The sequence below is a fragment of the Poecilia mexicana genome, unplaced genomic scaffold, assembly GCF_051168715.1.
Source record: "Poecilia mexicana isolate PSO_F unplaced genomic scaffold, ASM5116871v1 scaffold_4, whole genome shotgun sequence".
Lineage (NCBI taxonomy): Eukaryota > Metazoa > Chordata > Actinopteri > Cyprinodontiformes > Poeciliidae > Poecilia > Poecilia mexicana.
Genome location: NW_028263373.1, coordinates 1736734 through 1763312, shown reverse-complemented (window position 1 = coordinate 1763312; position 26579 = coordinate 1736734). Strand labels below are relative to the sequence as shown.

At 40.5% G+C, this 26579-nt stretch overlaps 3 protein-coding genes across 4 annotated transcripts; 1 reads left to right on the top strand and 2 right to left on the bottom strand.

The window, feature by feature from the left end:
• Positions 1 to 1715: 1715 nt before the first annotated feature.
• Positions 1716 to 16120, top strand: LOC106927095 (uncharacterized). The gene is made up of 5 exons (XM_015002415.2): positions 1716 to 2195; positions 9836 to 9932; positions 14310 to 14463; positions 14545 to 14693; positions 15631 to 16120. Coding segments are annotated over exons 1-5 (723 nt in total). The 5' UTR covers positions 1716 to 1874; the 3' UTR covers positions 15633 to 16120.
• Positions 16121 to 16512: 392 nt separating this feature from the next.
• On the bottom strand, positions 16513 to 18049 carry LOC106927096 (cocaine- and amphetamine-regulated transcript protein-like). Its single transcript, XM_015002417.2, has 3 exons — positions 17695 to 18049; positions 17070 to 17153; positions 16513 to 16647 (listed from the first exon to the last, which is right to left on the bottom strand). The coding sequence occupies exons 1-3, from the start codon at positions 17824 to 17826 to the stop codon at positions 16540 to 16542; spliced, it is 324 nt and encodes a 107-aa protein (XP_014857903.1). The 5' UTR covers positions 17827 to 18049; the 3' UTR covers positions 16513 to 16539.
• Positions 18050 to 19588: 1539 nt separating this feature from the next.
• Positions 19589 to 24509, bottom strand: LOC106927090 (uncharacterized). 2 transcript variants are annotated; one of them, XM_015002411.2, is made up of 9 exons: positions 24440 to 24509; positions 24011 to 24082; positions 23807 to 23899; positions 23443 to 23616; positions 22542 to 22739; positions 21731 to 21853; positions 21293 to 21406; positions 20106 to 20249; positions 19589 to 20001 (listed from the first exon to the last, which is right to left on the bottom strand). In XM_015002411.2, exons 1-9 carry the CDS (start codon positions 24440 to 24442, stop codon positions 19966 to 19968), a joined length of 957 nt encoding a protein of 318 aa, XP_014857897.1. In that variant the 5' UTR covers positions 24443 to 24509; the 3' UTR covers positions 19589 to 19965. The 2 variants fall into 2 exon arrangements, with proteins under 2 accessions (XP_014857897.1, XP_014857896.1); XM_015002410.2 differs by having other exon boundaries at positions 24373 to 24462.
• Between the last annotated feature and the right edge of the window lie 2070 nt (positions 24510 to 26579).

Genomic DNA, 26579 nt, shown 5'->3' with positions numbered 1-26579 from the left:
ATCTGTTGAAGAAGCAGACTGTCCCAGCAGAGAGAAATCATCCAACTGTAGATGTAGCAGATTATTGGTTTTCTTCTGGAAAACCAATAATCTGAGCTGTAGGAGCAACAGAGAAACTGTTCACACCTGAAAGGATGGATGTTAATTAATCTCTCCCTGAAAAACAAAAACAAGAAAAATCAGATAAAAGAAAAAAATGCCTTCTATGTTTTCCTGCTTCTCTGATCTGGAAATGATCTATATTAAAAATGAAAATTAAATCATGTTGTCCTGTTAGACAGCAGCATTATTTGGGCTGTGAAGAAAGATTGTTGAATCTTCTGAGCCTTGAGATTCTCATTTCCTTTCCCAAACAGTAAAACTCTACAGTTCACCTTTGACCTCACCTGAACACACAGAACTTCCTGTTTGGACAGAGGAAATGGCTCTGAAAACATCAGGCATCATCATCGTTATTAGTTTTAAATTCCCTGTTTGGGACTGAAAACAATGTTTCCTGCTGATTGCTGCAGCCGTTATTATGAACTGAAACAAGGCGGTTCAAAGAGCTTTACGTCATAAAACACAAAATAAAAAGTCATAAAAAACATCAAACAGCCGAGAAACCAGAAACAAACTTTACATTTTGAATCACATCAACAGAATCATTGATACTCATCAGAAATGTTCCAGTAGCTCCAAAGCAAATCTAACCCGGTGGATTATCAGTCCAGATTTAAAGGAACTCAGGGTTTCGGCTGTTTTGCAGTTTTCTGGAAGTTTGTTCCAGATTTGTGTGAAGAAGCTGGATGGCGACTGCATGATGTTTTTAACTCAGAGAGGAAACTGAGTTTTGGTTTATCCGTGTGTGCGGTAGATTTATGCAATGAATTAAATGATGAGCTCAAAGTTCAGATATAAACCAGATTAAAAATGTCCAAAATACCGATGGAAACGTTCAATTAGCAGATTATTTCACCGATAGCATGACATTCTCCCAGGTTATAAATGACTTCATCTGCTAATGGGACAAGAACTTTTTCATCAATATTAGGGAGTTGTTTACTTAAACCAAGCTCCTATATCTTGCTGAAAAGTTGTTTATAAGTTAGTTTTGTGTTATTTCAAGATACTGAGATATTTGCATTGAATCTAGAGCAAAATGATTTGGTAAGATTTTGTGTTTTTAAGGTGAATAACAGAGGAAATCATAACATCTTGTATCTTCTACGTGCTCTTTTATGTAAAAATGCACATCAGTGGGCATGATTATTTGATTAATGATTCATTTTTTCTGTTTTTGCTTGTCTGTCTGAAATGAATAAATAAATAAAACCTTTGGAGAGTCTGGGTTTGTCCTGCTGGGTGTGGCAGTCAGAGGGGGTTAGCCTGGAACAAATGAGGCATGTTTTCAGGGATGCAGAAACAAGCTCCGCCTCCAGCACAGGAGCTCCACTTGGTGGCAGAGTGTGTGTGTGTGTGTGTGTGTGTGTGTGTGCCAGCTGCTGGCTGCAGTTCAGGAAAGACTGAGCGTTGCAGCATCTCGTCTCTGAGTTTCATTTCTGCTTCTGGAATGTGTTTTCAGTTGCAGAGTTCAGGCGGGTTCACGGCCAGAAAGCTGGGAAACAGAAACAGAAAGCTTCAGTCTCTCACACTCAGTGTGTGTGTGTGTGTGTGTGTGTGTGTGTGTGTGTGTGTGTGTGCGTGTGTGTGTAAAGGTTTCTGCGTCCTCTCTGGGCTTGATAACATGCAGGGGGAGGAAGAGGGTGAGGTTTGGGGTGTGGAAGGGAGGCGTTTCCTCCGGTCCGGCTCGCTCTGAAGGGAAACTCCAGCTCACTTCAACCTGACGAGTCTCAGAGATCAGCAGCTTCTCTCTATCCTCTCCCCTGAGCATCATGGCCTCCAAAAACTCCAACAAGGTGCAGAAAGTGGTGATGGGTCTGCTGGCGCTCTGGTCCATCATCTCCATCATCATCATCGTGGTGTGGGCCACGTCTCCGGACCTGAAGGGCTCGGCCCAGTGCCGCGCCGAGCTGCGGGAAGCAACGGAGAAACTGGAGGGCGCCAAGGTGGTTTTCAACAAGGACAGGCAGGCGCTGGAGGAGAAGACGCTGAAGGCAGTGGAGGAGCAGGAGCGGCTGAAGGCCGACATCCTGCTGCTGCTGGGACGCCTCAACGCCACCAACGTCACGCTAGAGGAGTGCCGGCTGAAAAACGTGAGTCTGATGCCGGCAGGGACTCATCTGAAACCGCAGCTCAGCTTTACTTTAAAAATCAGGCGACATTTTCCAGTTTCATCCTTCATCTGTAGTTCAGCATCCAGGGCAGGACGTAGGAGGACCAGGGTTACGGTGCCCAACCCTTTATTTTATTTACTGATGCAGAGAGAAAGACTGAGAAGACTGGGTAATGCAGCTTAAAATTAAAATCAAAGTTTTCTCACTTAAAAAAAAAGTAAGAGTATGAGGGCCATGCTAAGCAAAATAGAAAAATAAACTTTACTGGAATAAAGTAATAATGTCACTAGAATAAGGTTGAAAAATATGAACATAAAGTCATAATATTACGAGAATGTAGTCGTAAGATTACGACTAATCTTTAATCTTTTATTATTATTATTATTATTATTAATATTTTCATTCTATCACAACTTTAGTCCTGCATCATTTTGACTTTATCTCAATATTATTTTTTATATTATTTCTTTTTATTTTCTTGTATGGACCTAATATTTCATCGCAAAACAGAAATTATAAATTACAAAAATATTTTCACAGTGTGTTTTTTTAATCATTAGGGCCAGGCTACCAGCTGTAGTTTGTTTGATTACCAGAATAAAGTCACAATATTAGAAGAATAAAGACAATTTTATTGTTCCACAACATTTACTTCATATGTTCACATATAAACCAGTCAAGTTTTGACTTTTAGGTTGTGAAATTAAAGGAATGACACAAACTTTAGCATTTTCAGCGCTAACAGATTCTTCCATTTGTTTTTTCTTCCACAAGATCTGGCAAACAAACAGTTAAAAGTGATTCATTAAATTCATGAAATTAAAGTGTTTGACTCCTCAAATATTTCCATAAGCAGGATGTTTTCCTTCTCGTCCAAAATAAACAATCAGCTTGTACATTCTGTTGATTTTTAATAACAGTGTTTGAGTTTCTCCTGATATAAAGCTTTGAGTCATTTAACCTAACAGAAAAGCTCATATTGACAATTTCCTTCACGCCCTGAAAAGGTGGGACCAAACACACGACCCTGAGGCGCTCCCGTCAGGATTTAACTCCTGAAACAGTAAAAACATCCCTATAATGTCACTGAAACAAGCAAAGCTGAGAGCATTTGGGCTACACAGTTTCTCAGACATTTAAAATAACAACAGAGAGAAATCTGACGTGTCCCTTGACGACATAAAGACGACTTCCTGTCTACTCAGCACTATCTTTAACCGATACAAACCATGTTGCAACTGGCTTCACTGTTGGGTTTTTGAGATAAATAATACGTGTTTTGAAAAATTTGATAAAATGCAAACATGTTTTAGGCTTTTATGTATCTGGACTTGATAAAAATGATCTGGTTTCTACCAGGTTGTAAAGTTACTTAAATCCTTCCTGAAGTGAACAAAAAAGCCTCACAGCTGCTGATCAAACGAATCGATTAACTGATGGTCGTCAGTGTGAGTCCTCTATAAAAGGAAAGACATCATAGAAGCAATTGTTGCTGCCCATAAATCTGGGAAGGGTCATAAAATTGTCTGCAAACTATTTGACGCTGATCATCCTGCAGAGAGAAACATGGAAACATTTCAAACAGCAACGAGACTCTTCTAACAACATGGCAGCACGACTTGCATTCGTTAAGCTAAACAAAGTAACGGCATTTGGCCAGAGAACCAAACAATCGCAGCCATCTGACCTGGAAACTTTGCAGTCCGGAGCTAACCAGGAAATCCTCTGTACACCAGAGTATAAATATGAGCCAGAAATGAGGCCAACATGAGCCAATGCCAAACTGGGTCTTCAACTGCAGAACCACTGCGTTTCTATCCAACCGTCAAACCGGAAAATTTTGAGAGATTGTCTTAAATGTCACAAAAAAGTGAAACAGAATGCTGTGTTTGTTTCCATCGCCTGGTTTGGAGAAAACCGATTTGGCCATACAAAGCCAGATGGTGACGCTGAAGATTTGGGTTTGAAATCAGAGTTTTATTCTGTCAACGTGTTTCCATTTCCCCTTCAGTTCATTAACTTCTTTTTTGGGGGGAAAAACCACCACAAGTGGATCAAAAAACTTATTTTCCAAAATTTAGAAACTTATTTTGAATTTTGCCGTTTCCATCAACCTTTTCTAAAGCAACACGACAACATGGGCATAAAAAATACATTGATGGAAACGCAGCTAATAACACAAATACAGCAGCAAATACCAATGGTCTAGACAAAGTCCAGACCTCCACTTTCAGAGGTGGGACCTTGAGAGACTTGTTCATACAGAAATGTCAGCAAACCTCATCAACCCAAAGCATTGAAGAGACCAGAGGGCCTAACCTTTGACCTTTGGAGCAAAATGCATTTCTGCACAGCATTTCACAGGGTTTGTATTTTGGCTTCGCTCCTGAAGTAGGGTGTACTTTCTTTTCAGCGTAGCTGTTTACCGTGATCTGTTGTTGAGCTGCGATGTTTCAATCTGCTGCAGTGGAGTCCCACAGGGCACACTGTCCGAAACATTTCATTTGGAGGCAGAAATTTCTTCTTAGCTTAAAATCAGAACTAATAATTGACAAAGGAGAAACGATTCAGCTTTGGTTTGGATGGGAAGAGATTTCTCTCAAAGCTTGTGCCTGGAGGGTTATGAAATGTCTCAGTGCTGATTTGTGACGCCGCAAGAGACAAACTAATGTTGAAATGAAGCCATCAGCTGAATACGCGACCGGTGGTTTGAATTAAACAATGATTTGCTGCCAGTTCATCTCTTTTCTGAGCCTAACTTCTGAAATGAAACCATTATCGTCTTGAAGCAGATGAGCATAAATCAGGTTCTTCAGAAACAGAAAGTGAGTTCAGCAGATCTCTACACGTTTCAGAAACATCCTCCCTCCATCTTCCCTCGCGTTCTGGGACTTGGAGAAGGTTTCCCCTCCCAGCAGTCCCACTGTTTCGCTACTTCCAGCTTCATTTTCTCTGAAGAGCCGGCTGGAAAAAGTGACTGTTGCCTCCTGCTTTTGTGGTTCGTCGTGACTCACTCCTCCTCTTCCTCCTTTTCTTCACCTTGGCTCCACTGCTTCCTTACTTTTTCCCCTCTCAAACTTCTCCCGACTTACTGATCGAGTCAAATATTTCAGGATTTAGCAACCTCAGGCTCCGCTGCCAGCATTGCTGTGGATTCTGGCTGAACATGAATGTTTTTGAAGCAGAATACATCAGATTAATGAAAACACGTTTAGAAAAACGCGATTGAGTAATGTTTAGTTTTTCTGCACTTCAGTTCAAAATATTCTGGATGTTTGTGCGGTTCAGAGGTCGCTAACGTTCCTGGCATCTGAAGAACCTAAAAATGCTTTACTAGCGTTTTCAAAACATCCTTTTTTGGATCGGACTGTCGAAAAGTATTTGCCTCTTGCAGATTTGTCTCTTCTTGCCAAATTGTCACTCATTTTAAACACAAAGATAAGCTGAATAAGTAGAAAAATCAGGATTCAAATGATGATTTCATTCATTAACAGGATAAGATTCATCCAAACCAACAAAAATAAATGACCAAAACAAACATAAATGTCCGTTCCACATACCTGACACTGGGAAAATATTTTGTGGACTGATGAGACAAAACAGAAATGTTTTGGAGGCTGTGCATCCCGTAACATCTGGGGTAAAACTAACAAAAACATTTCAGAAAAAGAACAGTATAGTAGTGGGAGTATGATGGTCTGGAGATGCTTTGCTGCTGAATGACAGATGAGAATCAGTGTTTAGTCATCAGGTCGTGGCTTTTAAGTGCAACTAAAACCCCAAATTAACTTGTTTTGTGGTAGATAAACTATATAAATTGGTCCTTAAGGATGCTGTGACATTTTTATATACATTTCTGTAAATGTTCGTCATGTTTAACTGGTGCAGGTGCAAAAACGCAGCAATGAATGATGCAAACTCCAAAATATACACACAAAAAAATGCAACAGAAGAACCTAGCAAACAAAGTACAGAAGTAGATCGACAAAACAAATGAAAGCAAAAAAAGCTGCAACCATAGGAAACAGAAGCAAAAGGAAAAACTGCGCAAATAAAAACAGCAAGTCTAAAACGATGCAACGATGAGAACAGAACTCCTCCAGACCAGTAGGGGGAGTCGATCAGCAAATCTTATTGGATCAAACCCTCAGTAAAGACAGGATGTCCAGAACAAAGTTGGAGGAAGAGAGAAAAGGCGCGTTATGCCGACCGTCTCTTTTAAACATGACGTTTTTTACAATATTACAGAACTGTAGCACATTTATGTAGCAAATAGGCGCCCTCTGGTGGCCTGGAGGACTTCAAATTTGGTGCATTTTCATATTTGCAGCATTTCCCCTTTTGCTTCTCTGGTTGCAGATTTGTGTCAGTGGTTGCATCATTTTTCACTTGCGTTTCTTTTGTTTATTGTAATTTTTTGCTGCTCTTTTCTCTGACTGCAGTGATTTCCTGTTGCATTTGTTTTTGCCGTTTGCTGTGTGTTTTTACCAGTCGGCCATCGTACTTTAAACCACATCCTCCACAAAACCAAGAAGTTCTGCAACATGCAAAAAGAAAATATCTGTAGATGCTCTGTGGATTCTTCCTGTCTATGTTTGCTGACTATTATGAAGGATGTTGCAGCAAAAAGCACAGAGATACATCAGTCACTGTTTGTCGCATTTAAAAATCCCATTATTCTGTTTCCATCACAAGTTTTGACTCACTGCTCGCTGTTCCCCCACCGGAGAGGAAAAACTCAACAATACACACACCAACATGTTCAGCTCCACCAGGAACGGCGTCCTGAAGTTGTGATTTATTTTTATTAATCACATTATTTAACGATAATAAAAACACTGTCATCATGGTTATTATTGGAAAATCACTCATCATTAAAACATGCAGGCCTGATTTACAGCGGAAAAGTTTAGAGTGGCTTTCATTCATTCCCGCACGAGTTTTCAGTCTTCCATGTAAAACACTGACTTTAAATCTTATATTTGTTTTTTGTTGAGTTTTCTCATGCAGATAGATCCATCATGGCTGCCAAATGGAGAAATAACTGATAGACTTCGATTAATATTTTAAATTTCTTGTCCCAGAGAAGAAACAAACAGGAAGAGATTTAAAACTGGATATTTGAAATAAAGCTCATGCATGTTCTTAAAAACAAGAAGCTCCTGTCGAATTATAAAATTAAAATAAAATAAATAATCCCCAAATGGGACTGAAAGAAAAAAGTTAGTGTTAAATTTTCATTCAGAAGCTTGAAACCCATTTCAGCCATGAAAGGGAAAATAAAAGCCCAACAGGAATTCATAATTATGAGTTTTATGACATAAAAAAATCATAATTATGAATTTAAGTTGCGTAACTATGACCTCCTGTTGAGCTTTAATTTTTCTTTCATGGCAGAAATGGCCTTCCATAGAGGCTTCGCTGGCTGCTCAGAACTTGTTTTCTGGAGGTTTCACAGCTTTTATGAAGCATCAGAGCTGCATGCTGAGTTTTCTCTGTGATTCCTGCAGCGGCCGGTGGACAGGCGTTACGGTGTCTCGTCTGAAGTTTTTCTACGCGACTTTCTGTGGCTGAAACCGAGACCCTCAGCTTATAACCAGACAGTAAAGACGTTGGTTTGGTGTTTGCACTGTCGTCTGCGACTCCTCAGATTCAGAAGCATGAATTAGCATTAACATGCAGCAGGAAATGTAGAAACTTCATTAATGTGAATCTGCTTTGATTTATTTTCTGTTTTTTCTCTATCGTTCGCTCACATCCTAAAAACAGCAGTCAGTTTTCTACTTCCTGTCATCACCTTCAAGCCGCTTCAGCTCGTCGTTTTATCGGCTTTATTAAACGCTTTGCTGCCTTCTCAGCCCTGAGGAAACACGTGACCCGCTGCTATCAGTTCTTCCTCTTCCTCTTTGTGCTCTCGGCTGTGAAATATTTAGACTGAGTGAGATACTTGCAGCCGCGGTGCGATCTGCAGAGGAAGAGGAATCAGTCTTTATAATAACCAGCAGCTGCTGTCAGGTCACTGCGCTCCGTGAGGTCATCTCTGCCCCAACGTCTCTAAAAATACATCTTAATTATTGAATATTAGGCGTTTTGATTTGGGTCAGTGTGTTTATACCACGCTGTGTGCGAGTCGGCAGAAAGAACCACATCTGCGGTTTGTTAACAGCCACTGAGAACGAAGTGGAGCTTCCTCTGCTTCACTTCCTGCTCAGCTTCTCCTAGAACCGGATGCATGAGGGATTGAAGTGTTTTTTTCTCTGCATGCAATCAGGTTGTTTTTCAGGTCAAACTGCAAACCGGAAGCTTTTACAGCAAATTAAGAAACTTTTAAATAGCAATTCAGCCAGTTTTTGTTCCGTATGCAATCTGTTCATTCGTAGACGGCTCTGCATTTGATTAACGTTCGTTAGACTTTAGAGACAGATCAGAATGTTTTAAAATGGGGTTATGTGGATCAGTTCTAAGCAGCCAGTATCTTACCTGCAGTAAGAAACAGTAACTGCCTTTTGCTTGACCATATAATTGTGCAATTTGACGTTTTGACAATAAGCATGCTTAATGGAAACGCCTTTTTAAAAAAACTTGTCTTTTGATCAATTTTGGCGCTAGGATGAGCTGTTTTTTTTTGGCTACATCAGAATTGGTTTATTTTGCAAAACTGCAATGGAAACACTTCGCATCACGAGTCACATGATCAACAACCGGATGTTACTACTGGCGGAAACCACAAGAAGACAGGAAGTAGTTGGAGCTTCATGGCGTGACATGACTTTTAATGACTCATGGCATGAACAAACGTATTTACATTGTGTTTCACATTTAAGAAAAAAACACAATCGCAAAATTGTGTTGTTTTTTTTTAGACATACTGACAAAATCTTGTACACATTTGTAAGCTAGTCAGAGTGATGTAATTGGGAGAAACTGGTCTCAGTGTGTAACTGGTGTTGCTTTCAGGAAACACCAAACCAAAAAACTGGTTTTAATTTTGCTGCTTCACCAGTTCAGGTCAGGGACCAAATCTGTGAATGCTTTACTTCCTCTTTAAAAACGCCTATAACTGCCTATTTTTAAAAGTTCAAACACCAAATGTAAGTTAATATGCATCGATACCCACACTGGAAACCGTCTGAGCACTAACACAGGAGTTAACATCCAAAGGACAATGAATGGCGCTCCTAGATTGTCAAGTAGCACTGAGTCTGTGTGTCAGCTTCCCAATCTGCTTTTTCTGTCAAATGTTTCACATTTTCTAAAAATGTTTGTGGAATAGTTTGGAGTTGTGTTTCACTGAAAACTTGGAACCGAAAACAGGCAGAGGCCCAAGTTGCTGTTGACCTCTAGGCTACCTTGACCTGGTGGAAAAAAAGTTGATGTTTTATTAATATTTCTGTTGTTTTCTCCTGTTTTAATTCTGCACTGAGCTTCCCAAATGTTTGGCAGTTTTTTGTCCTCGCCCATTAAACCCATTTAAGTTCCCTCTTTTCACTCCCAAACCACATCAATGCTAATTCTTCTGCTGTAAAAATGTAGAACGGAGGGCAACAGAGACGGCTTTTTCCCCTCCACGCTCCCTGTAACGTTTTTTCCCCTCTCTGGGTGTTTGTTTCATCCTGCAGGTCGTCCTGACCGTGAACGTCACGGCTCTGCAGGACGACGTCAGGCTGCTGCAGCAGAGGGAGGCCAACCTCACGGAGCAGCTCAGCCTGCAGGAAGGTAAAACCTCGTCGGAAAAACTCCATCGCTGCCATGAAAGGAGACTTTCTCCACTGGTATTCTTAGCTGCGTTTCCCGCCCCCTGTTACCATAACGACCGGTGAGTCAGAGTAAATAAATACGACCCGATGGAAAGGCTTAAAGAGGAGCGTGTTTAGCAGCGAGACTCTTCTTGAGTCATGTAATCAAAGCATAAAATGAATCGGTCTGCTAAAATTATAAACCAGAGGCTCCGATGGTTCATGTTTTCTGAGTTTTACACAAAAGGAAACAAAATTAGTTTAAAACAAGAGGAAAAAGCCACTCATCCTTTATCTGTCAATACTTGTCCAACTCCAGCAATTAAATCCAAAGTGACTGTGTTAAATACTTTAATCAGCCTTATTATCCAGAGAAATATGACATATTCTTCTGCATGTTTGGAGTTGCCCAAGTGAGGAAACCAAAGCAGAGAAGTTTGTTTTGGGAACCTCAGGGTTAAACGTTTATTTTCAGAAGATGTTGTGGTTCTGTTGGTGTCTTCACACCATGACCTTCGGCAAACACTGGAGCGCTTCACTGCCAGGACGATACTCAGCTTCTCTAAGCTGTGGTTCTGGTTTGGAAGAGGGTCACACAGATCACCACGGTTCGGGTCAGTACCGGTAGAGGAAATCAGTCGGGTCAGTACCGGTAGAGGAAATCAGTCGGGTCAGTACCGGTAGAGGAAATCAGTCGGGTCAGTACCGGTAGAGGAAATCAGTCGGGTCAGTACCGGTAGTTTAAATCTCAGAGTAGATTTCCAACATCTGTTGTCTGGGTTCTTCATCAGTCAAACTTTATGTGAGAGCAGCAATGATTGTTGAAGGAAACTTGGTCCAATGCTCGACCAGAGTTGGTCAAGAAGGACTCGAAGAAACTCCATGATCAAGAGAAAGGAAGTTCTTTGGTCTGATGAGACCAAAACTGAGCTTTTTATTCATCAGAAAAGACGCTATGCTCGGCCAAACCAGAGGTGGGAACCACTAACTAAAAAGTTATTTACCCAAACTGTAATGCAAGACTCAAACACTGTAAAACAAACGCTGCAAAATCTAAAGAAATCCTAGAGGACCATTTGTTTCCATGTGCAAGAGAATCAGAGCTTCAGAGAGCATTTACTCTCTGGAAGCATCTGGAAATGCTTTGAAGGCAACATGGTGGAGGTTCTGAAGTGGCCCAGTCAAAATCTACCACCATGGGAATGCAGTGTCTGGATGTCGCTGCAGGTGTTTGGGTTAAACCAGCAGCAGCTATGGGAGCGGTTCCCGGCGCGGCCAGCTGAACCCGGCCAGCACCGTGGAATGTGGGTTTCCCTGGGATGAAGTCAGCATCACAGAAACCTGCTAAGGCCTCGGAGGGAGCGGCCCAACACTGCGGTGCCACATGTCACAGAATCCAAAGTGGGCTTTCATGTAGCCGACCCGCCCATCTTTCCATGCTCCCTTCATCTTCTCCTCTGCTTTCAGAGGAAACTTCCAAAGAAAACGATCCGGCTGAACCAACCCTCACTGTCTGTTGTCTTACCTACATTTAGTGGTGGCTGTGAAAATGCGTTCATGGCCTCTTGATGGTCAGCTACCCTGATAATGTGAGTGAAAATGAGCTTCAGAATGCAGATCGTGCATTTTTAAGTCCAGATGATTGGTTTATTCCACATCCTGCATTCTGAATCAGGCTTTCATACCTGTGGGTTGGTTCAGGGAAGCAACAGGTTCTGACAGACTCCCAAGGTCAATGGGAATCTAACAGCAAAATATTCAATAGAAAATGTCGTTTGGGAAGCTGAAATACCTGAAATAGCTGAAATTTAGCACGCTATTGGCTGGCGATGGAAAGCAAGTCAAGCCAGGAGGACATTTCCTTTTCCTTGTTGCTGATTGGCTGTACCTCCAAGATAAGGAAGACTGTGGATGTTAGCCTCTGCGGTATTGCTAAAGCCTGATTCATGCTTGGCAGACCAAACTTTGGGCAGCGCACATAGACAGTTTCATGTGGAAAAGCAAGGTGGATGAGCCAGAGCTCCTCCTGGTGGAGGTTTGCAAAGACAGACAGACTTTGTGATTTTGCCCTTTAAGACCATAGCGCTCATGGCTGGGACAATGTTAGTCCTAAATGTGTTCACACCCTGTTCTCTGTGCAGAATGCACATGCATCAAGCATAAACCAAGTTTAAGACAGTTTCCACTGTGTGTGTTAATGCATATTTAATGTCTGAATTATTAAAATATTCAGTTAGAAGTGGTTTTAATGGAGGCCTCAAGTATTTGTGGAATACTGGGAGCCACTGTCTTGGAGATGCTGATTTACACCAACAGGTGGCAGGGTCCCCTTTTTATTTACAATCTGAATTACAAATAAATAAGTAAAGTTTCTCTCTTATTGGACTTCTGTCTCATTAGTGGAGCTACGGTTTAGAAATCAGGCTTCTTTAGGCTGTCTGACTGGTTTTAGTTCAGGCCTTGGTGGTCACTGGCACCACACAGGTACTGAGCAGTAATTACACTAATAGGTAGAAAAGGGCAACTTATTTTCTTTGTTGCATCATTGATGAAATATGTCACATTTTCAGTTTTGCAGCTGGTTCCTTCCATGAATTTATGATGGATGCAGAACATTTATCAATTCGTTTTCAGCCTAAATGGAGAAAATAAATGTTAGATGATTTTTTTCCTTGTCTGACCAAAGTCCTGCAGCAGCAGCAAAGGATTTTTTGGGAAGTGTAAACAATTGTTAATAAAGGGGGCCTCCGGCCTGCAGTGTTAGGAGGAAGCGATAAATTCCTGCATAGTGGAGATAAGAAAGGAACATTCATATCTCCTTTCATGCTGTGTGGATCACAGCAGGTGAATGTTTCAATGCATATGACTCGTTTCTTCCACATAAAGCAGAGATTCATTTCTGTTAAAGTACCAAACACACAAAAAAAACATCCTGAAAAATCAGATTAACTTCACATCCAGAATAAAAACATAAAGTATGATCTGGTTTAGCTGGTTCTGAACCAGATCAGCCGGTCAGAACTCAGGAACTTTATGACCTCATTAAAACAATCCCAAAGAGTGAAAACATGAACACTGGCAGGATGCATCATTCCTGCCATGCCTGGTGACTACACCAGATCGAACTTTATAAGTAAAGCTGAACCAGAGCGGAGCTGCAGCAGAGAGCATGAAAACAGATCCAGGATCAGTTAGTCCCACTTGCTGTGTTGAATAACTCGTGTTTAATTCTCTATACTAACATGTCTGACATATTCTAACAAAAACAAGTAAAACCAAGTTTCTACCCAACATCTGCACCAAGAACCACTGAAGAAAACGACACGTCTGAAGACACTGAGGGCAACTTCCTTCTTCATTACATGTAAACAAATGGAGTGTTGGCAGATTTTAGTGTTGTTGGGTCTCTTTAGCCATTTCTCCTGCTAGCAATAAACTTGCACGTTTATTTTGGTTGCATTTACCCAGAATGCAATAGTCCGCTTGGCTTTCGCATATGCATTCAAAGAGTTCACTGCAACCGAACCAAGATTTAGGTCTGCAGGTGGAACGCAGCGAAACTTTACAACAATCCGTTTTACTGACAAACATGCGGCAAAAATGGGAAGGAAAACTCTGAACCTGGCTCAGTGTGAATGGCCATCTGCCGCTACCGACTGGGGGTTTGACAAGAGCGAGCAAACACACAAAAACAAAGAAACTCTGATCCAGGAGTATTTAAGTACTACACCGACAATACTCTTAAGAGTTAATGGTAACAGCAGCTCCTTTAGTGCTGCTACCTTGGGATGCCTTAGTCTCCCCAGGTTGGGTAAATCCATCATCTTCCACTTCTCAGAGATTGGGTTGCAACATCCTCCAGCTGGTTCTGTGGGATCCTAAGTTGTTTCCGGGCCAGACAGGACATAGCCTTTCTGGGTCTTCCAAGGACTCTCCTCCCAGTGGGACAAACCCAGAAAACCTCCAAAGGGAGGAGCCCAGGAGCCATCCGGCTATCCCTCAATGCAGACGCAGCATCTCTGCTTCGAGCTCCTCCTGGTTGACGGAGTTCCTTGCCCCATCACTAAGGTGGAGTCCAGCCCCCTATGGAGGAAGTTCAGATCGGCTGCTTATATCTGGGAAGATGGGAGACAGGCGAGAGCAGGAGCTTTGGGGGGGCTTTAGTATGATAATGAGTCATTTCTTGAATTTTCTTTGCCACTTCTTGCTGGCATCCAAAACCAACATGACAGTGTCTCTAAAGAACTGGAGTTTAGTCATTTATTAACTTGTTTTATGATCCTGCTGGTCTTCTTTAATGCAGTCTGTTTGTTTGTATGTTCCTGGTATTAACTGGTCCTTTTCTGTGCGTCCTCAGAGCGCATCGAGGCCTTGCAGCAAAACCTGACACAGGCTTTCCATGAGACAGAGTCCTGCTTCAGCCTGAAGATGGCAGCTGAGAACCAGAAGTCAGCAGCTGAGAGTCTGACTAAAGTCTGTGAATCCAAGCGGCAGCACCTGGAGAAGCAGCTGTGAGTCCATCCTTCTGCTGGTCTCAGTGTTGTTAGAGGTCGAGGTTTTCGTTCTGACTCAGTTTCTGTTTGTTTCAACAGTCAGAAGTGTAAAGCTGCAGAATCAGAAACTCCTCAGGTGAACCAAGCAGGCTCCTCTGTCTCATCGTCTCCCAACTCTGCTGCCGCGCCCCTCGCTGGTATTCCCGCGCTGACGCTACTCATTTGTGCTGCTCTCCATCTCATAACCTGTGAGTACCAACAGCTCCTCTGATAATCACTCAAACACGATGCCAAGTCATCTCTGGGGGCCCGAACTGCTGTAACAGAACATGCGACGCCTTTATCTCTTCTCAGCATGTCAGATAAACTAAAGGAAAGTGGAATTGACAGAAAGTAGGGAAGTAAAACCTGAATTTAATGTTTGAAATTGGCAGTTTGTGTGTCAGATTACAGTTTCAATTTACATGAGATTGAAGCAGAAGAGTCATAGCACCATCTGCTGGCTGCATGTTGTTACTGTACTCATAAAGGAAACCTCCCTGTGAATAGTAAGGTCAACAATTTGTTTTTCTGTTTTCTATTAGCACTATGCAACTGCTTTCATTGGTATATTCATCAAATCTGGGCCAGTATTCCCTCCTGGTCTTCTGTCTTCAGAGCTGATTCTACTTCGTTAGCTCCTGTTTCCACTGTCGTTTTGAAAACTGAACACAAATTCTGAGAAGATCTTTTGAAGAAAGTTTGACCACATGTCCAAAACGTGAATTTGTAAGCGACTTTGTTCTTTCAGGTTTTAACTTTCCATTATGTTGAAAAAACCCACAGATTGTCAGCAAATCCCCAGATTGTTGGAAGAAGTTTCAGTTGGAGACGTTTCTATGTGACACTGGTTGTTGGATGCGTCATCGATGGCAGCAACCACATTGTCTTCTCCAGAAATCCCAAACAATCAAATAGTTGATTTATAAAGTAACGTTCGACCATTCTCGGTTTTTCTTGGACAGAAAGTCACAAAACTATATAAAATATTAAGTTTCTACTCTGCTGGATTCAAGTTTAAATCTATTATTCTGGTGACATGCAGATTTCCAGGATCTATTCTTCAAGTTTAATTTCTTCCATAAATAGGAAATTACTGAGAGCCATTGAATTGTGGTTCACTGAAACTGTTTGGGTTTTGTCCAGGAGTCCAGAGCGGCGGTGGGTCAAACCGGCAGCCAGCACAGCGGTCCAGGAGGGGCGGAGACAACACGACTGCTGTACAAACTTCCTGCCTGCACAACAACGGGGTCGCCATGGAGACCCTGTCATACGATGGACACTTGGATAGACTTTTTTGCTTTTCATTTGCTTTCATCTCCGGATCTGAACTGCTTCATGTTGGACTCGCCAAGCTTTGCTCCTCTTCGCCCAGCAGCGCCTGGGTCCAGAACGTCAGAACTCATTCACGCCAGCGTTTGGTTTATTTTCTGCTATGGCTTCAATCAGGCTGAGAGGGAGAAAAGGGATTTACTGCTGTCAGTTATGTCTCCACTAAATGTCTGTGTGCTTCGTTTTAATGCCTCAGTTACTGCTTGAAACCTTTTGTCTCAACTTTTAGATGTTATCAAATTCTGGTTTAAATTACGGCTCAGGGTGGGATGTACTCATTTCAAGAATAAACCTGAGCACTTTCTACATGCGTCTGTTTCCTTTCTGTCAACTTAAAACCGAACAGATCGATGTCACAAACGGCAGCGTGCAGCGATTCAGGTGTCGAAGTAGAAAAGGATCTAAAAGGTGATGCTTATCCAAAAGCTTGCAGAACCACTTTTATCAATATCTAAATTAAGTTGTTATAAATGAATTTCTGGATCAGTTTCTTTCTCAGCATTTTAATCATGTTGAATATGACCAAATATGTTGGTTTTATCAAAGATTAATTTAAATCTAAATCAGCCACACATGAATAATCCAAGTCAGAAGTTTGGATTTGTGGTTTAAAAGTACTTTATGATTTAAAGTTAAAACTTTAAAACTGTGTTAGCTTAAAAACAAACAAGCATGAAAAGTTTTTAAAACTTTATTGTTTGGTTTGTACAGCGTCTCTGAGCTCTATGCACACTGCAGGATGCTGAAGTTGCACAACGTTCCTCTGGGACATCCACACAGCTTCCCGATCCTCGCTCCTTTACGCACCGCACACTGCTCACCGGCGACGCACTGGCAGCCAAAAAATCAGAAAACGCACACATGACAACACGACCCAGCAGATTACAGGACATCATAATAAATGAAACAATAATAAATGTAATTATTAACATCTGACAAGTTCTAATTGAGGAGGAAACATGAACCCTGCAGCTGGTGTGAAAGATGCATCAAATGTTGCATGTTTTTTTGTCTCTTCTGGCATTCCATACCCGAGGAGGAGAGCCAAGGTTTATCAGAGTTTAATGAGTGAGAAAACTGAGCGAATGTTTGAAATTTAAACTCTCACACCACAAGTTATTGTTTGTTTGCATAGATAGTCTCACTGCGCGCTCAGATTGAGGTTTTGAGTAACCTGGAGGAAACGTGAGGGACTTTAGTCTCACTGGGAAACACCCAGAGCCCCCCGTGTCTGCAGGCGAGGCGCAGCTTACAGGTGGAAGCCAGCCGAGCTTCTTCTCCGACGACGGCAGCTGTTTGTTCTTGAGCTTCTCCAGGACTTCCTGCAGAGCCTCGATCTGAGGATGAACAGAGGCTCTCTGATGACATTCCACAGCAGGGATGAGGTAAACTAAAATACATTTTTTCTTTTGAAATGTCTCTTACAAACCCTGGAGACCTGACTGATCCAAAAACAAAACACTAATTCAACCAAAAACAATTTTAATAACTGTAATATATAAAATAATAGATGATCAATAAGTTATTGATCCATTAGGAATAATAAAGATTCATAACATTGAAAGGATCCAAACAAATTGTGCTAAGGAAAATGACATTCCTGTTCAAATTAATAAAGTTACAAAATGGTTCTCTAAAACATTTCCCCATTAAGTTTTCAGATGGAAACAAGTTTGGTAATTCTAGCTAATCTAAAATAATAAAAATTTAGTCTCACTCCACTTCAGGCAGAGAGAAAAAAATGCATCCGTCTATGAAAATATCTGGTTTCAACTGTAAATAATGTTTTTTTTAAATCTAGGCTCTTAAACATTAAACTGAACTTTATTAAAAACTGAAGCATTCTGATGTTGCCGTATGAACCCTGTGTGGACTCACCAGCTCCTTCTCCTCTTCGGTCTTGATGACGTCGTACTCGGGCGATCGCTCCTCTAGTCGCTCGTCGCAGCTGCCCACCGCCACCAGCAGCCAGCAGGAGGCGCTGAGCAGCAGCATGGTGGCGTTGACCATGGTGCTGACCGACTCTGATGCGGTGGAGGCTGAAGGCTGTGAGGTCGGCGGAGCTGCGGCGGCCTGCTGGACGCTGAGGCTCCGTCCGCAGCGTTTATACCCAGCAGGAGCGGCTCTGCCGTCACTGCGGCAATATTTACCCCATAACGAGGCAATCAGACGGCTCACCTCAGGGCTCAGCGGAGGTCAGGAGCTCTGCTCCGTCAAACAGGAAGTGACGCAACCATTTTCACCTTTTGACCAACATGAGAGGTTTTCTGTGACGCCTGCGATTCGTTTGAAACCTGGAGTCTGTCGGTCCAAACTGGTTTCCTGTCCAACAAAAAGCTCCTGGTTTAACTGGAGGCGACTGGACTTTTCTTGTTGGAGAATCCAGCTGCCATCTTTTAAACATTTTAATGTCCTGGAAGACCAAGAATCTACGGAGGACCGATCCTGCCAAACGTAGTGATACATGTACAAATAAATAACTGGTTTCAGAAAGTACTCAATGTGCAAATATTGAATTAAATTTTTAAAAATTAACAACTTTCCCAACTTATTTTATGATACTGTGTAAAATTAATATTTATTGCATTCAGTAGTATTAATTTAACATTATAAGAAATGTTTTATTTTTAAACCTTATTTTGAGACTAAATAAAATATATGAAAGTAAATAAGAAGATATTAAATACAAAATGTGTAAAAACAGAAATAAAAAGTAAGTTAATAAAAACAAAAAGTTTAACTGATGATAAAATAATACTGCTGAAAATTATAATTAATTTAAAGTGTAATGTGTAGTTCGCAATGATGTAGAAGGGTCGGTCTAAATAGAAAATAAGAAGAGTAAATTTGGGCAAAAAAATGAAATTTTGAGATTATTAAATTCTTAAATTTTTAAGCAAAAACTTGGAAGTTTGAGTCTGAAAAGTCAAAATTTTACCATAAAAAGTCAGAAATTAATCAGAATATTTCTGAACAAACAAGGACATTTGAGTTTGAAAAGTTCAAAAATTCCTAGAAATAAACTAAATAAAAAGAACATTTTGAAAAATAATCTCAAAAAATCTTCTTAATGAAAAACCCTCCATGTTGTTTTTTAATGATTTTCTGGTGGAATTTTATATTTTTCTCTCCACAATGCCCCTAATATGTTGATTTAGTAATTTGGTTTGTGAATCTGTTTGTTGAAGCACTATTATATTATCTTACTGTTCTACTTTCTTTTTGTCTAATCAAATAAGTTGAGAAAGTCATTACTTGTTATATTTGGATAAAACATTTGGCACATTACTGTCTTTATCGAGGCATTTCGCTCTACATTTGTCACTTTTGGCAGGATCAGCCCTCCATAGATACAGTAAAATCTCAGAGGTTTAATAAAAACTCAAGACAGAAACCTTTTCTCCTCAGTGGATCTGAGATATCAAAGCTCAAAGCCTTTTAATGCCTACGTTATTTTAATTTAAGACTTTCAGGTAACATTTGGATAATTTTTGGAGATTATATCATAAAACTGAGATGATAACATTTCAGACTGTGAGACGCGGATAAAACTAGCAGATCTGATCGGAGTCGTAAATCCTTTACCAAGTGAAAGACGGAGATGAAGCTCATGGAAACACGTAGACGTATTTGAAGCGTCTCTTTAACCGGAGCAGCTGACAGGAAGAGCCGCGGCTCTGCAGGGTCTGCCTGTGTCACCGATTACGTCAAAGCAGCCAAAGTCAGTCAACACGCCTCAGACACCGGCAGCTCAACCGAGACAAACAACGTCTTTATCGTCTCTTTTTAATAACAACATACTTCAGATTTATCAGACATCTCATTTTCTGCTACAATATCCAGTTTTTACAACACGCACTCAGAAAATAACCACATATTATTTTAATAACTGAACAAAATTACCTTTTTCAAACCAAAAACAAACAAAATAATATATTTTTAATAGAAAAAAAATAAAGAGGTAATTGACAAAAAAAAACAAAAGCAAACTGTAGCTTTTTGTCTTCTACTATATAAAAAGGAAAAAACTCTGAAATTCCTGAAAGTCAGTAACTGCCATCTCCTGTTTCACCACCAGATGTCAGTATTTGTTAAAACAGCAGGGTTAGCGTGTGTTTACCGGGTCTTCCTGCGTGTTCAGAGGGACGTTTAGTCTTTGGAGGGCGGTGTGGATCTCTGCTGAGCCTGAAACACAAACACACGAGTCCAATCACCTTCCTCCAAAACTCAGCTCAACGAATCGTCTCTGAACTGGAGTCAGAACCGTCTGGGCCCGGCCTGTTACTGACCAGGAAGCTGCCGGTGTGGAAGCCACACATGTACCACAGCATGAACATGTTGGTGACGGCGCTGACGTCCGGGCAGTCGCCCACTTCCTTCCCCTGGAGCGTCCAGGCAGGAGGAAGAGGAGGAGGGATGAAGGACAGAGGGCTCTGCAGAGCAAAAACATTAATAATAAAAACATCTACAGCTCATAAAAACGCTGATGTGAAACCAACAGAGGCTTCTTCAGGTTCACTGCAACACAGACTGCTACAGAGATCTTTCCTGCCAACAGCTTCACTACCTATAATAACTCTGAAGAATTTTAATTCATTTGAGTTAAAACATTTAATTTCCCTTTGAGATCAATAACTTTTTTTTTCATTTGAAATGAATTGAATTTAAGAATGTATGGAGGACTGATCCTGTCAAAAGTGGCTAAAAATGTAGAAAATAAATAAATGGCTTCCTAGAGTAATTAACACACATTCCACAAGCGCTGCTGACTTGAACCACTTCACAGATGCATTTTTGTCTGCACTTGCTAATCCATAGCAATGTCTAAAAATTCCACCAGATGTAAAGCAAGTGGCTTCCCTTTAGCACAGGGATCAGTCCCATGAATCCCTGCTGCGGAATAATTGCATGATGGACTTAAATTGAAGTATACAAAATAAACATTTTCCCAACTTACTTGATCATACAGTGTAACAGATTAAAGGGGCAGTGTTATGCGTTTTTCAGGCATATTGTGCCATTTTATTCCACAATGAAGTAACTATGTTGACTTCAATTATCATAAAAATCAAACATGACTCAAAAAACTGACTTTGTAATTTAACGCCTTGAAATTGGGAAACTTTAACCCAGGTGTGTCCAAACTGCATAAACAGAACTTTAACATAGCAGTTATGTGCTTAAATATTATTTTATCAGTCAAATCACATCAGTTTGTATTTCCAGAACATTTACATCAGTGAGATAAGATGTATGATATCTGATGTTAAGAGTTGCTAATTGAATGCAGAGAAAGCTGTAACATTTGAACATTCATGATCTCGACGTGGCCTGAAACTCGCTTCCCTGCTAAATTTTAGCAAAACGTTAGCAAAATGTTAAAGTGTATTTAAATTCCCCAAACGTAACAAAATTAGGAAAATACTAACTTTAGTGATGACAGGTTTAAAAACCCAAAAGAGTGAGTCAGATTTACCACTGATCCGATCTGAGGAGGAAACGGAGGGAAGAAGATGTTAGTCGGGTCTCCTTTCCTTTTCTCTGCGGTTTCTTTCTCCACTGTGTTCTCATTCTTAGATCCCGCTTTCATCTGAAAACAAAAAACAAGAGATTCATATAAAAAAAGCCCGGATTGTCAGAAAGAGGCTGCTAGTGTCTTTATTATTTATTTTAGATTGGAGTTTTACTCTTAACTGCTCTGACTGGACAAATTAAAGTTGATTTATTTGTTTGACTGAACTGGTGAAGCTGTTGGAGTATTAAAGGTAAATGTGTCATTCAGGACATTTATGTCCGTGTTTAAAAATAGAAACTTTTTTCTGGATCGGAATCAGCCGATACTAAACCTCAGATATCAGAAGTGAAAAAGTGGATCGGTGCGTCCCTAACAATCCGTCCCAAACAGAACACCGACCATGTTTGGACTGTCTCTCGGTGTGGACGTCCTCTCTCGTCCTCTGTCTCCTTTGCTCGAGTCTCTCCTCTGTCTCCTCCAGTCCAGGTTGCTGCTGGGAGGACTGGGAATCCAGCTGCTGCCCTGCAGCACCAACAAACGAAGCTTCATGACACCAAACCCAGTTTCCCCGTCCTTCTGCAGGTCTCACCTCAGAATGCCCAACATTTAGTTGGAGGAATTGTTTTCAGACCATTTTCATGTACACTGCAAAAACACAAAATCCTACCAAGTATTTTAGTTTAGCTTTTAGCTCAAATATCTTAGTCCACTTCAGTTATTGACTTAATACAAGCTCCTACAAGTTTACCGAGATATTTGCACTAGAACCTAGACAAAAATACTTGGTAAACTTTTGTGTTTTTGCAGTGTAACATAATGAAAACGACATAATAATAATAATGCAGGAAACCAAAGATCAATAAACTTTAAATTTTAACAAACATTTAACAGTGGAACTGGAAGACATTTTAAATATCCAAAATAAATAAACAAAACAAAACAACAGAAACAATAATTAAAATAAATTATGAAGTCTCTGTAAACAAAATTATCCTTCACAAAAAGAGCTAATGGAGACCAAAACACCAGACTGAAAACTTTCATTATCCAGTTTTTGGTAGAAAGAGAGAAAAACAATAAATTATGCCAACAGAAATAACTGAGTTTGTTGTCATTTTTCATGAAAATAATTGATTTATTGCTTATTATGCCAGGCCTATTTTACCAAAGCTATATCAGTAAACTATCGATGGATGTGTCGCAGCGTTACCTTGGTTACGGCTACGGCTCTGCTCGGGCCGCGCAGCTCGTCAGGATGCAGCAGGCTGCCGACGTCCAGCTCCTCCTCGTTGTTGTACTCGTCGTAGCGAACGCAGCAGCGCTGATCTTTGACCCACAGCACCACAGCGGGGTAAACCAGGCCGTCGGCCGAGTAAACGGCCCGGCAACGCGACCCGGGCTTCCAGTCCTGAAACACACACATTAAAACACCACCACTTACAATGTTAATGTTATCAACAGTCTGCAGAAAACTGAAGCATCTGGTTTGTTTTTCTAGTGAAGGCCATCCTGAACAACACAGTGTCTGCTGAGAGCCAATCAGAACGCTGGAATTCACCCGAGCCAGACCAGCAGAGATCGCATTTCCTGCTGCAACTCAAGAACTACAACGTTCCCCAGCAACTGCTGGTCGTCTTCTGGACAGCCGTCATTCACCAGGACAGGTCAAAGGTCATAAAAGGTGCAGCTACAGTCTCTGCAGACCAAACTCATCCCAGTAGGGCTGAAGCTCATAATTCCTTTAATAACTGATTATTCTGACGTTTAATAGGATTAAAAAAAATTGGCACATTCTGCAGATTTTCCATTTAACAACTTAAGATTTTATGCAATATTAAAAACACATTAAAAATAAACATAAAAAAATTAAATTACTTTTTAAAATAAGAAAATAAATATTTTATTATCGAAACTGCAATAACAGCATTCCTTATCAATGCAGTTAACATAAATCCTTCCAACATCAACATGTGAAAAACTCTTTACTTTCTGATCGGCAGTAACGTCTGACTGATCTGGTGATTAATTATTGGATTAACTGATTAATAACAGGATTGCGCGACCTTTCCTACCTGCAGGTTGAATGTGTTGACTTGAAGCTAACGGCTAACCTGAGGCTGCGAGTTCTGCGTTTGCTCTGTAGCGCTGGGACTCTTCAACGCGCTCCCGGCCACGTCCTCCTCGTTGCCGTAGACACTGAAGCGAATCCTGGAGCGCTCGCCATCAGCCGCCACCGGGTCGATGGTCCTGTCCTCTGACCACGCGCCCCAACACTGAGCGCCCACCTGATGGAGACATTAACCTGATGAGACTCAACCAACTAATAAGACAAAAAATATTCTTCTTTTTGATTATTTACTCATTTTTTTTGTATTTGACTTTTTAGACTTTCAGAAATCCTGTAAGAATCTCAATGAAATCGGAGATTCATGATTAATCATTTCTCATATAAATGCTGTTTATTATTATTATTACCTTTACAGCCTCAGTGTCTGTCTTTCCGTCCAGCTTTTCTTCCTCCTGCTTTTCTCTCCTGCCCATCTCCACCAAAGCTTCAGGTTCTCTGAGCTGCACAATTTGAATGAAGTAAAACACCACACACACACATATAATATATATATATATGTATATAGAGAGAGAGAGAGAGAGAGAGAGAGAGAGAGAGAGAGAGTCATGAACCTGAGATATTTCAGGAGTTTCGCTCGGGGTCGCCTCGGTGTCGTTTACCATAACCAGGGCAGGAAGCTCCTCCTGTGGACAGAAAACACCGTTACAGCCTCCAACAACTTCTATAAACCCGGGAAAATGTCAACAGTTCACCATCTCGACAAGTCTGCGAAGTTGAAAGTGGAAAACGGATTATCTGAGGAACGGCCGCCATGTTTGTTTTTGCTAACCGTTTGGCAGCTTGTTAGCTCCTTGGCTAATCCGCGAGGCACTTGGGTTACATTTTTCCGTTGCCTTTCAACTTCCGTTTTTATTGTATTTTATTTCGTTTATGTTTTCGTTTTTAAATATGAAATTGGGTTAAAAACACAAACCGGCTCCACGGCTTCGCGAGGAACGCAGTTTTCTGTCATGGCTGCCAATAAATCAGACACTACCCACCATCACGCAGCTTCACAGCCACTAGCCAAGGAATGAAGAAGGACTTCCGGTCAGGCAGTTCAAAATAAAAGCAGACTCTTCATTCCCTTTGCTGTGAATAGAACGGAGTTTATGGAAATCCGTTTATGTCTAAGTTTAAGCCTCCCTGTGTTTTAATTAATAAAAAATTTAATTTAAAACGAAATTTTTCCATTACTATGAACCAAATAACAAGATAGAGTAAAAAGATTTGTTTATATATATATATATATATATATATATATATATATATATATATATATATATATATATATATATATATATATATATATATATATTAAAAAAAAAAATCCCTTCTCACCCTCCGCGGGTGGTCTCTCTTTCATCCTCTGAGCTCGGGTCCTCTACCAGAGGCCTGGGAGCTTCAGGTTCTCCTCCAGTATCTTGGCTGTGCCTAGAACTGCACATTTCTGGACTGAGATGTCTGATGTTGTTCCTGGGATCTGTTTGAGCCACTGCTCCAGTTTGGGGGTGACTGCCCCGAGGGCCCCGATGACCACAGGCACCACTGTGGTCTTCACCTTCCAGGCCTTCTCCAGTTCCTCTCTGAGGCCCTGGTATTTCTCCAGTTTCTCGTGTAATAGAATATATATATATATATATATATATATATATATATATATATATATATATATATATATATATATATATATATATATATATATATATATATATATATATATATATCTTCTTCTAAAGAATACTTTAATATTTAGAAATAATATAATAGTTTTGTTTATCAAATAATATTTGATAAACAAAAATATTAAGTTGTGTGCAAATTCTGTTTTTGAAAGAGTAAAATAAAAAAACATCAGAAATAAATGACAAATTAAGGTTAAAGAAACTTTTTTAATTGTTTTATTATTATTATTATTATTATTATTATTATTATTATTATTATATAAAATGTTAGTACATTTGCTAACAAACACTGTAAATAGCATCATTTATACTTTGACCAACACTGAATAAAGCTTGGTTAGGTTATTTTCTAGTCTGTGGAATCACTAAAGTCCTATGTCTGGACTTTGATTAGGCCATAGCAGCAATTTGCTGGAATTATCATTTTTACCACTAAAAACTTGCTAAATATTTGCTTTTGGTACTTTGTTTCCTCCTTTTGGTTGAATAAGGAACCAACAACAATCAACTGAATCTGAAATTGCAAATTAATTTGTTAGTTGTGGATTCAAACAAATGAGGAAGGAAAAGAAAGATCAAATATTTGTAAAGAGAGTAATGCAGCCTGTGTATTCCAGCAGGCAGTTGAGCAGACAGCTAACCCCAGACTGTGGAGGATAAACAGAAAGGAAGTCCAGGATGTTAACGAGATGTTTGGAGAGCTGAGAGCTGCAGGAAAACCAGCAGAGCGAAAACCAGCAGGAGGCTTCACACTTTTCACACTTTCAATTAAAGGGGCCGTCAGCAGGTTGGTGGATTCTAGAGAAGCAGCACAGCTCACTGAGAGGCAGTGTTGTGTTCAAGACCACCTAACCCGAGACCAAGACAAGACCAAGACCAGAGTGTATCGAGACCGAGACAAGACCAAGACTTTTAGGGTCCGAGACCAAGTCAAGACCAAGACCGAGGGAAGTCGAGACCGAGTCAAAACCAAGACCAGCGGCCCGCGCTACATGACACAATAAAATGTAAAATATGATCGAAATTGCTTCTCAAAATAATCTGAAAGATCCATATTACCATAAAACACCTAGATATTAAATACTTAATACATTTTACCAATATTAAATATTCCATTTATGTGCTAAAAAGTGTGATGGTCTCGTGCCATCCCTAAAAACATAACGCCCTGGGCATTTGCCCATATTGCTCATATAAGAAACCACCACTGTCTGCACCATTAAACATAGCAATTGAGGCAATGCCCTGACGGTAAATAACGCTCAACTATGAACACTGACCAAGGAGCAACAAGCAAGAAGTAACCAAACAGAAGGAGCTCATCGTGACTGTTTTCACTCTCTATCCCAGTACATGAAGCCAGGTAGTCTGACACCATGACAGACATTACAGCTGCCACTTTGAACAAAACCAATCAAAGAGCAATGTGCATGCTCTGCGTGCTCTTTCGTTCTTG

Coding starts and splice junctions, on each gene's coding strand:
- LOC106927095 (XM_015002415.2), top strand. CDS start 1,875: ATGGCCTCCAAAAACTCCAACAAGGTGCAGAAAGTGGTGATGGGTCTG. Junction 2,196..9,835: donor AGGAGTGCCGGCTGAAAAAC/GTGAGTCTGATG, acceptor TTCATCCTGCAG/GTCGTCCTGACCGTGAACGT. Junction 9,933..14,309: donor GCAGCTCAGCCTGCAGGAAG/GTAAAACCTCGT, acceptor GTGCGTCCTCAG/AGCGCATCGAGGCCTTGCAG.
- LOC106927096 (XM_015002417.2), bottom strand. CDS start 17,826: ATGGTCAACGCCACCATGCTGCTGCTCAGCGCCTCCTGCTGGCTGCTG. Junction 17,154..17,694: donor CCGAAGAGGAGAAGGAGCTG/GTGAGTCCACAC, acceptor GTTCATCCTCAG/ATCGAGGCTCTGCAGGAAGT. Junction 16,648..17,069: donor AGCTCGGCTGGCTTCCACCT/GTAAGCTGCGCC, acceptor TTTGGCTGCCAG/TGCGTCGCCGGTGAGCAGTG.
- LOC106927090 (XM_015002410.2), bottom strand. CDS start 24,411: ATGACAGAAAACTGCGTTCCTCGCGAAGCCGTGGAGCCG. Junction 24,083..24,372: donor CTCGCGAAGCCGTGGAGCCG/GTTTGTGTTTTT, acceptor TTCTGTCCACAG/GAGGAGCTTCCTGCCCTGGT. Junction 22,740..23,442: donor CGCAGAACTCGCAGCCTCAG/GTTAGCCGTTAG, acceptor TGTGTGTTTCAG/GACTGGAAGCCCGGGTCGCG.